Here is a 10,991-nt window from a genome sequence, read left to right on the forward strand (position 1 = left end):
AATTACAAAGGATTCAAAGATTTACCTTTCATGAAAATGTGTCCAGATACAAAAGCTTCTCCGGATTTTTGTCTCCGACTTGTGAAAATATTGAAACTTGCACCTTATTCTGTTCTTACATAAAGGTGTTTCATGTAAAAAAGAGATGACTGTCTATGACTGTTAATACTAACTGTGATAATTGTCTTTAAATGTTATTAGCAACATTTAGTGTGATATTATTTATCTTTAAAATTTATAAATAAGATAAATTTATGAGACAACTCTTTAAAGTTTATTTATTTATTTGTTTGTTTGTTTTACAAGCGACAATGAATACAAAATTGAAAAAAAGAGATTCAAGTAATATTGAGTCATCTTTCATCATAACAATAAAGCACATAGAAAAATACATGTAAGATATAAAATCTTTGAAACTGAATAAAAACAGGTCAAATGTCATCAAAAATCCTGAGATGCCTGAAGAAAAAGAGATCTGTCTCTTTCACATCTTCATTTAATCTGAAAAGAAAAACACAGATATTGTTTCAAACATCTGGAGACTGTGATGAAAAACATGTTTCAATGTTTAATAAATTCATTAGAGTCACATTCATACAAGACAAGAACAGAATGACTGATGATTTTTACCTTTAAAGCTGTGGTGACAGCAGAAAAGATGATGGAGATGAAGAATAAAAGGAGGAAGAAAATGGCCATGCCCCAAGCTTGCATGACTGTGTCTTGGCTCACATCAGCATGCAGGATGTCATCAAAGAAATGACAGAGTTCCACCGTGTCTGTGAAAGAAGCAGAAGCACATCTGTTACTTCATTGTTGCTTTGATTCTTACAGTGGAACAAAGAGATTCCACCACAAAAGTGATGTGACGGATGTAGTTTTTAATAGAGGTGAAGACAGAGCATCAGTGTGACCTGTTTTGGAGACATTCACAGACAGAGTGGTGTTTCCATGTGTCACCCTGCAGGTGATGGTCACCCCGGGTAAGGAGTCAACTGGAGACAGACGCAGGAAGCTTTGGATGCTGAACTTTCCATCCGGGCCTCTGTGGGGATGACTATTATTGTAGTTCCACAGCTCTGTGCTTCCATCAGCAATCCAGGTGATGTTAATGGATGCAGGGCTGAAGCCAAAGACCAGACACACAAGTTCATTTGAACCCTGGAGCAGGACGGCTGATGGTTCACTGTGGGTCACTGAGGCTGAGGAAACAGGTCAGAATCAAATGTTTGGAGGAAACCAATGGAGCTTTTAGGAATATTGACTCTGAAAATGAACTGGAATCTCACCAAAAACATCCTTTATACTGCTTTCAAATGGACTGTTGGAGGATTCATGTCTCACAACACAAGTATAAGTTGACTTCTTGTCATTAGTTTGAGACACATTCAGTCTGCTGCTCATTGAATAAGAGCTGCTGTCTGGATCCTTGAATGAAGGACTGTTAATGTAACGAGAAGATGAGACTTTCTGACCATTCTCCTTCCAATGCACCGAGATGTTAGATGGGAAATAACCAGAAACTAAGCAGGTTAGTGGGAGAATGTCAGACACGGAGAGTTCAGCAGCACTTGGTTCCACAATCCTCACAGTTGGAGGATTAAGGTCTAAAAAGAGTGAAGGAGACAAAAGTAAAAGTCCATTCTTTAATATTTATTGATCATTTCCAAATCAGTTCTGTTTTTACCTGAACAGAGGCTGATGTCCTTTCTGTCACGTTTATTTAGAAACTTGTCAAACACTTCACAGGTGAAGGTCTTCCCTGTTTTCCACTCTGTCTGAAGAACCTCCAGTCGACTGATTACAGTCACACGTCCATTTGTATCCATGCTGATGTCTGTGCTTGATGCTGATTTGGAAACTGAGTCAGAAAACCAACTAATTTGTGGATTAAAGCCTGATGCAGAACACAGGAGTTTGTGTTGTCCTGACTCTTTACTGGAGACCTGAAGGACTTCCACTGATGGATCCACTGATTAGAATGTAGAGAAAAACACATGAAGGATTCAGTCAGTGAAGACTTTTGTTAGATTTCTGCTTTTTCTAGAAAAGAACCATTCTCACCAAAAACACTGATAGCTTTGGACTCAAAAGACTGGCTGGAAAAGCCTTGATGGACTTTGCAGGTGAAACTCTGGTCACTCTTCCAGTAGATGTGAGGAACAGAGAAGCTGACACTGACTGTATGTGAGGCTGGAGCTTCAGGAAGATCAACATACTGTTTGTCAGAAATGTCAGCTCCTTTGGACTGAAGTGTGACATAGAGGTGCTGTGAGGAGAGCTGTGAAAGGTCACAGTGCAGCTTCACATCATTGTTTTCTGTCTGCAGGTCTGACAGAGATCTCCTGATGTCCACATGAGGAGCTGAAACTGCAGAACCTGAAGGATGATAGAAACTATGAGGCTTTAATAGATTAAAAACAGCTGCTAACAGTCATCAGTTCTAAGTAACTTTGGGTTTTTTAGAATGAAATTATTGAGCCAAATCTCCTGTTTGGCTTCGTAGACCCAAACACTTTCTTCATTCTTTGTAATCATTAATAAATGTTCCTGTTTTTTCACTAAACCAGTAGCTGTCAGTCTTTTTGTTGTTTCAACACAAGTGTAGAATTTTGAACCTGTTTTTATGAGAAAACATTTTCTTTAGCCTTTTTGGGCACCAGTTAACCAGTTAAGCTGTGAAGATTTAGAACCACTGTGACTAACTAGTGGATTTTTTCCATCACTGGTTTACAACTAACATTAAAGTGAGGTTTACTAGTAAACTAGAAGACATTATTGAATCACCTTTTAACTAGTTGTCTGATTGTGTTTCAGTCATTAATAGTGAGCTCAAATGGGTAGAAATAGTTCAGTAAAGCCAAAGCTTGAACATTAAAGATTTATTGATAGACACTTTGGAAAGTCACAAGTTAACTTTGTTAGACTTTCTGGATTAAGAGTTAAGCTATAAATAGTCTAATATAAAGGATATGGATTGTATTTTAAAAATCCTGCCAATCTACCATAAAACACCCAGAATAATCAGTAAAATAACCAATTATTTACGTTACATCTACAGTATTTTTGACATTCTGGGATTGTTTGTGGTTAAACCTGTCATATTTTCTTGCTCTAGGATCTTAGCTCCACTTTACCAAAAATAAACTTTATTGATAGAAGTTTTTATTCCACCATGTCGCCCCTCAACAAAATTGAAAATGTTTAGTGCTAAATATGTCATTTAATATTGTTGTGTTCTGGATAGGATTTATGATCAAAGTGACTTTAAAGTAAGAAAGTAGTGAAATGACACTTTACATTTCTGACATATTAAAATTGTAAAGAGAGATTTAACTGAAAAAAGTAACGAGTAATCTGCAATGTACTTCAAATAGGAAGTTGGTTACACAACACAGATGATAGTTGATCTTTTCACCTGAAATCTCTACAGTCTTCTCAGCAGAAAAGCAGTGATGCTGAACTTTACATTTCAGAAGTTTCAGGTTTTTCCAGCTGCTGGATGGAACTGTCAGTTCACTGATTAAAGTGGTTTTGTTTGAGAATTCATTCACTCTGTCAGTGGATGGTTGTTCCCCGTCCATCAGCCAGACCAGCTTAGCATCAACATTGTGGATGAAGCATCTAGCTTTCACATCAGAGTTGGTCATCATCACTGTCTTGAAGCTGGGAATCTCCACACGAATGGAAGGAGGATTGGATCCAAAGACTGCAGGAATCAAATATCAATGACCTTCTGATAACACTGATGAAAATAGTGATTCAAGTGTTTCCTCACACTTACTGTGACAAATACTTGTTGTCTTTTCATCTTTGTTCTCCTTGTGAATGAACTTGCAGGTAAAATTGGAGCCTCTTGTCCACTCTTCCATGTTTGGCTCAATCTCAGAGGTCAGACTGTAGGTCTTCTCTCCCCCCTCCACACTCTGCAGATGTCTTTCTGTGGGCTGGATCTGTGTCAGCTGCTGCTTGTTCTGCTGCCACTCCACACTCAGGTTTTTGGGAAAGTAACCGTTCAGGGTGCAGATGAGTCTGACCTGTGAGACTCCAAATTCACCTTCCCAGACAGGAAACAGGCTGATGTTTGGAGAAACAACGCGCAGCTCTGTGATAGAAAAGAGATGACATGTTTTTGCATTTGTCCTTCTGAATTTCAGCACTGATTATTTAAAAGCTGATTTAAGCTCATTCATACTAACCTTCATGTTTTAGTTTGTAGCCTCAGTTCTAAGTGTAATTTTTTTGTGTTTATGTTTACGGCATAGTTGTACTTTTACACAGTTTGGTGTTAAAGAGGTTTGCAAAAACACAACTGAAAGTCAGTTTCACAGACGTTGAGCTCGACAGGACAGAGTGATCCGGTTATTCAGTTAGAGGAAGCTTTGTTCAACACCCAGCTCCCAAAAAAGTCCAGAAAGACAGAAGTGAAAGGACAGAAAGAGCAGCAGAGCATGGCAGACTGCAGGTGTGAGGTGTGGTTATGCCAGGAACAGAAACAGAGAAGATGGAAATATCTCATCTTCATTTACATGAGCTTTGCCAAAGGTTTGACTTCAACCGTCAAATAATTATAGACTGAAAAAGTTATCGACTGTAAAATTTGCACACTGAGTAATGGACCGCTGACTCCAGCTGTTGGTGGTTTGATGAAACTTCAGAAAAGATAAAACACAAAATGTTACATGAAATCAACCAAACACTGACAACATTTGTGTATAAATCTATCTACAAATGCATAAACATGAAGAACTTCACAAAAATGAAACACCAGAAAAAGATGGACGAGCAAATAAATCATTTTTTACTATTTTATTTAAATCAGGAAAAGATACAAAGACTTAAAAGTTAAAATAAAAAAAGAGATTACTTACAGGATTAAATCAGTTTAATAGAATAAAAAACAAAAAGGAAAAATGGTGGAAAAAATTGTAAAGAATGATCTTTCTGATCCTTTTTTTCATTTGATCTGTAAAAGGAGAAAAAAAAACGTTTTAATGATGATACTAAAAATTTTGTTCAACAATCTTTAGCTGTGAATTACATCTTTGTCTCTAATTTTAAATTGCTGATTAAAAAATGTAACAAAAAGTGAAAGGATAGCATTAAAAATTACTATTTTATTACTTTTAATAAAATCGTTTTTAAAATGAAAATGAGAAATAAATATATTTATCCGGTTTTTATCATGTATTTATCATGTATGTCATATTCATTCCTTCAAAAATAATAAAATAATAAAATATTTTTGAGACTAATATCTAACGTGATTTTTTTATTTAGCTTTTGTTGAGTTTTCAGCCTCAGGAATGATGTTGACATATTTATAAAAACTTCTGAAGCTGAAACATGATTTTTTATTTCCTGATGCTTTAGAGAAAACAATCTCATCATGCTACCTATATAAGTAATAAATGTTGGAAATATAGTTCATAAAATGTTTATTTTCTACATTAAGTTTTATTGAATATACTTTAACTCCAAAAATATTTTTTAATGCTGACTTTGTAATAATTTAACCTCTTTTAAATATCTTTAAATAAGTTTTTTTTCTCTTTGAGCAAAAAAAACTCTGAGCCCGTTATAAACAAATGAAGCATTTACCTTTGACAATGTGGTTCCAACAGAGAACAACAAAGTCATGATGAAGAGGAAGATGAAGGTCAGAGCTGTGTTTGCCATGTGATCTTCCTCTGCTTCCATCTCCTCTTTGCAGGAGCAAACAGTTTCATTCAGAAACTCTGGTGGGACTGCAAAGTAACAAATCAATGAACTGTTGGGATCATCCACACTTCACAGAATGTTCCCAGTATTTCTAGAATGCTCCTTTTCTAAGTCAACACTAGAACCTGTCCTGTCCCAAAGAGCAAAGTGGCTTTAATCTGGAATGGCATCAGTTAGTGTCTCTACTGTGAATGTCCCATCATCTTCAACTGTCCTGCATGTGTTTACATGATCCTGATCAGTGTTTTCTCCTTCATTCAGTCAGCTAATGATCCTGACTTGTTCTTGATAAACGTCATTCTTGGTTTGGTTTGCATGACTTGGCTTGTTAGTCAGTAAACTCACAGAGTGAGTCTGTTCAGTAACTGAGAGACCAGAGTTAGAGGATTTGTCTTGTTGGGGGTGCAAGACCCAGTAGAAGACACACAGACACACACAAGCTTTGTTAACACTCTGCTGGAAAATAAGACAAACACAATATTGTTGTTATCAGAAAGATTGTGGTGTTCTGGAGAGTAAAGTGTGATGCTGAAAGATCAGTGTGTTCAAAATGTACACTAGTGTAACAGTGTCTCACATCACAGCACTGTGACTTCATAGAAAGTCAAACTTTTATACTTTTAACAACAACAGAAAGAGCAAACAACAAACATGAACTGTGCTTTTTTTTTAGTTTTTAATCTGCAATCAAACACAACACAATGACTCATCACAAAGTACAAACAAGAAAGAAAAAGTAGACAACAACAAACAACATCTACTACGCCTTGCACTTTTCAGAGATGTTCAGGTTGAGGTTGACCAGGTTGTTTTTATCAGCTGTGCTGAAACCAATGGATCTGACAATGGATCTGGTGGAGTTGGTAATGGACTCGTGGTAAACAGCACAGCTGTACACCACACCAGACTGTTTCCACTGATCATCTGTGAGGGTTAACTGGCTGTAAACCAAGTAAGATCCTTCTTTGTCTACTGGACTGGTGGTACTGGTCTTGTACTTTGAGTCTACTACATCATCATCAACAAGCCAAGCTACGAAAACCTCCTCAGGGAAGAAGTCTTTCACAGAGCAAGTCAGGGTCACCTCTTTGTTTTTAGCATGTTCTACAGGAGGCAACATAAACACTGAAGGACGCTGAGCAGGTCCGCCTGCAAGTACCAGAAAACAGAGGAAATAAACAACTGACTGACACAACTGTCATCATTTGTTCTGACTGTAAAGGATTCAAAACAAATGTGAATGTCAAAATGTAGAAGAAGTAATCGTACTGTTTTGTCTCTTGTATTGGATCTTGAATGGGAAAAGAATGTCTTTATGTTGGACAACACAGTAGCGTTCGACTCCCTGATGCCATTCATCATATGTGATGTCAAGCACAAGCTCCTCCTTCTTTTTTAACCCTTCAGTCTTTACAGTTCCAGCCATTTCTACTTCATTTTCATTCTCCCAAAAAATCCTTTCAAGCTGACCGTTATTTACTTGAATTTGGCATGTTATTTTTCCACTTTGCTTTACAAGAATGTCCCTGTATGTAGGGCCAATGATATTTATGTCTACAGCTGCCTGAGTACATCCTGCACTTCCTGAATGAAGGACAAATGAAAAGTTATCGATCAGAACCTAGATGTTCAATCATTGCAGCTGGATGTTCCACTTACCTCCAGAAGATTCTTCCTTGTAGGTGGCATTAGCCTTTTCCAACACGTCAGTATTGTTCACACCTTTCCCCTTGAACACACATGTAAATGTTGCTCCAGAAGTCAGCTCAGTGGGGTTTACTGTGAGCAAACTTGCTGCAGAATACAGCTTAGCTCCATTTGTGTCATTTCTTCCCTCTGAGAAAACACTGGTCTCATCAAGGATGCTGGCTTTTTCGCTGCCAACTTTCTGCCAAATGATCTCATGGGTCCTAGGAGAAAAATCTTTGGCAAAGCAGTAGAAAGAAGCCTGTTGCTTTTCCTCATCAAGGAAAAAACTTGTTGTGAGATTGGGCGACCTAAACAGCACATCTGAAAAACAGACACATACACAAACAGATTTTTGCAGAAGCAAAGAACTTTTTTTGTGCAAATATATATGCAGAAGCTCAGAAAAGGATTTTTTTTAAATATTGAAGATTTTTAAAAATATTAATAAAGACTTTCAGAAAACTTATAATCATGGCTTTGTAAATCATGGGAGAGCATTGATACTGACTTCTGCATATACACTGACAATGACTGGAAAGCAAACATATATTTAAAGTCATTGTTAATAATGTTAATTAACAGCAAACAGAAACAAAGGTCACAGTTATGAGGAAGATTATTCAGAGACATGAAACACAGAAACAAACTGATTATCTGTGAAGGGAAATACAGACACTGAATGTTTTTTTGAATTCCCCGTTTTTGTTTTTTGTTTTGCTATAATTTGGCAAAAAGAAATTTCAATTTTTCTTTTAAATTACAGTTTTTTTAACAAAAAATTACACATTTTTTACTTTCTTTCATTACATTTATGTAATAATTTTTACATACATTGAAAATGGTTTGTTGCAAGAATATGATCAAATACGTCCTGAAAAATCAATATATAATTTTTTTTAGTAATGATGCAGTAATTAAAGCTAATTATTATACAAATTTATAGAAGTTAAGCTGACTAATGCATTAAAAGAGAGAATAGGTTTATTTATCTGTAATTATGGTCAAAATTCTATATTGCTTTGAAAAATGTGTTTGATAAAAGAATATTAAAATATAAATACATCATTTACTAAAGCTTTAATGTCTTACGGTCTAAATTATACCAAAAGCAAAGAATTCACATTAAAGTGTTGCCAAAACCTTCAGTTGTTTCTTTACATTTATAATCTTAATCATTCAAATATGTCTTTAAAACTTTTAAATTTTCTTTCAGCAATTTGTTCGTAAAATTTTACAAAAATGTAAACATTTTTTCATCAATAGGAACTTTATTTAACAAAAGCTAAAAGCAACTTATAAAACAAACTTACCTGGTTTAGTTAAGGGAGACGTAACTTCCTGTTTTGGATGATTGGCAACACACTTGAAAGTCTTTTTGGCGTCCCAGTCCTGTCGGCTGACTTGAACCTGACTGATTCCTAAATATTTGTCATTTTTCAGTATTGAAGGGTACTGGGTGATATTTTCCAAATTGTTGGTGCCCTGTTTCCACGAGAAAGTTAATGAAGAGGGGGTGAAATCAACGGCAAGACAGCCAAGAGTGACCGTGTCTCTACTTTGAGGGCCGCATGGCATCAGACCAAACACGGCTGTTGGAGCCTGAGCAGGAGTGTCTGAAGAAGACAAAGGAATGAAGAATTAAAACAACAAAATATACAATTCCTAATCTATCAATACAGAGAAACACATTTTTTTATTGATCTAATTTGTTCACAGCACACAGACCAAACTGAAACAAAGAAACAACAAAATAGTTTTAAATCCTGTTTGGGGAAAAAAACAAACCCTTTTTCTTTTTTGTAATTTCACCCTCCTAAAAAATCTCCTAAAAAACAATTCACAACATTTAGTATTAACACTAGTAATTTACTCTGAACACTGACCAAAGAAACTTTTATCATTGTTGTTTCTAAAACTGACAAGAAAATAATTTCAATCAAAATCTTATCTCATAAAAATGAATTTTTACATTAATTAATTTGACTTCTGTAATAAATGAAACACAGATCTTACCTGAAGAAACAGTCACCATTGTACCTTTTCCCCAATAGTCAAAAGCTTCATAGTAACACAGTGCTCAATCTGCTTGACTCTCAGGGAAAAAAGGCAACTCTACTAACTACACTAACTACTGGGGCTTTCATCAGTCATTAAAATCATATTTTAAGAAAAATCTATCTCTTTTTCTAAAATGCATTAAAAACGTTAGTGTGTATCATTTTAAACAAGAATTCATTTCTGTATGACAATAAAATACCCCAAATAATCTGTTTACTCTAAAACTCTTTAAAACAAAAATATACATAATTAAATAAATCAGACTTTTAAAATGTAATATTGGGCTGGCAGCACATTTTAAATAGATCTTACCTGAAGAAACAGTCACCATTGTACCTTTTCCCCAATAGTCAAAAGCTCCGTAGTAACACAGTGCTCAATCTGCTTGACTCTCAGTGTAAAAAAGGTCACTACCAATGATGACTGAATAGTTTCTTTAAGACTAAACTATCATTATTCTAAAAATTTAAATCTAAACAATTCAAATCAACAGTAAAATATTGTTTTGGATCTTAATTAAACTTTTATACCAATGTAAATTGATCTATATTTGAAATCACAGTAAAGAAAGAGTTTGTTCTGGGGGAAAAACTGGCAATTTAACACAATTTGAGTTTAAATTTTTAAAGTACATAATGTTTTATATTTTTTAAAAAGAAAAGGTCTTACCTGGTGTCACTGTTACCACTGTGCCTTTTCCCCAATAGTCAAAAGCATACCAGCTACACAGTGCTGAATCTACTGGACTCTTAGTATAAAAACTCATTCTGACTACGATTCATTCTCATTTTCTTTGCTACTGTTTTTAAAGTAAACTTTTAAACACTTTAAAAACATCACTAAATTCGATTTTAGGCAAAAACATTCTCTAAAAATTGAAATATTTACAAGCTTTAGAACAAATCATAAAAATAACTTTTACAATTTAAATTAATCCTTATCCACATTCTAAAGAAAACAGAAACATCTTACCTGCAGAAACCGTCACCGTTGTGCCTTTTCCCCAATAGTCAAAAGCCCAGTTATCACAGTAAAACAAGTCTGTGACTTCCCCAACAAAAACCTCTTTGCTATGTTTTCCTGATTTTCTCTTTGGAAACTTTGATTTGTAGAGAATTCAAAGCCAAATTAAACCTGTTAAATATTTATCTTTGATACAGAAGAAAACTGTAAATGTCCACAAATGTTTAAGTAATAAAAATATATTTTTGACCTATTGACAGCCAGTTGTTTGTGGAGACAAACATTTAAAAACAAAATATTGTTAAACTACTAATGTTAAATCATAAATGATTATTGGTCTTACCTGAAGTGACGGTGACCGTGGTGCCTTTACCCCAGTAGTCAAAAGCGTAGTCACAGTAAAACAAACTATCAACTACTCCATGCTAAAACCTGTTCAGCTTTCTACAGACCCAAGACACATTATTGTTCAGGTCTATCATTGACCAGTTAGTAGTTTAGTACAAAAATTAACTGTTATTAAGAAAAAGTTAAATGCAGTTTTTCAATTTCAATCTGAT

At 35.1% G+C, this 10,991-nt stretch overlaps 1 protein-coding gene across 1 annotated transcript; it reads right to left on the reverse strand.

The window, feature by feature from the left end:
- Window positions 1–251: 251 nt before the first annotated feature.
- Window positions 252–10,313, reverse strand: LOC111947800 (uncharacterized). The gene is made up of 14 exons (XM_023957659.2): window positions 10,138–10,313; window positions 8,721–9,023; window positions 7,381–7,731; window positions 6,991–7,305; window positions 6,483–6,870; window positions 4,278–4,312; window positions 3,785–4,159; window positions 3,419–3,709; window positions 2,065–2,379; window positions 1,688–1,972; window positions 1,290–1,607; window positions 915–1,202; window positions 631–779; window positions 252–501 (listed from the first exon to the last, which is right to left on the reverse strand). Exons 1-14 carry the CDS (start codon window positions 10,232–10,234, stop codon window positions 493–495), a joined length of 3,519 nt encoding a protein of 1,172 aa, XP_023813427.2. The 5' UTR covers window positions 10,235–10,313; the 3' UTR covers window positions 252–492.
- Window positions 10,314–10,991: the final 678 nt, after the last annotated feature.

Source organism: Oryzias latipes, chromosome 8 (assembly GCF_053564925.1).
Source record: "Oryzias latipes strain Hd-rR chromosome 8, Olatipes_Hd-rR_3.1".
Lineage (NCBI taxonomy): Eukaryota > Metazoa > Chordata > Actinopteri > Beloniformes > Adrianichthyidae > Oryzias > Oryzias latipes.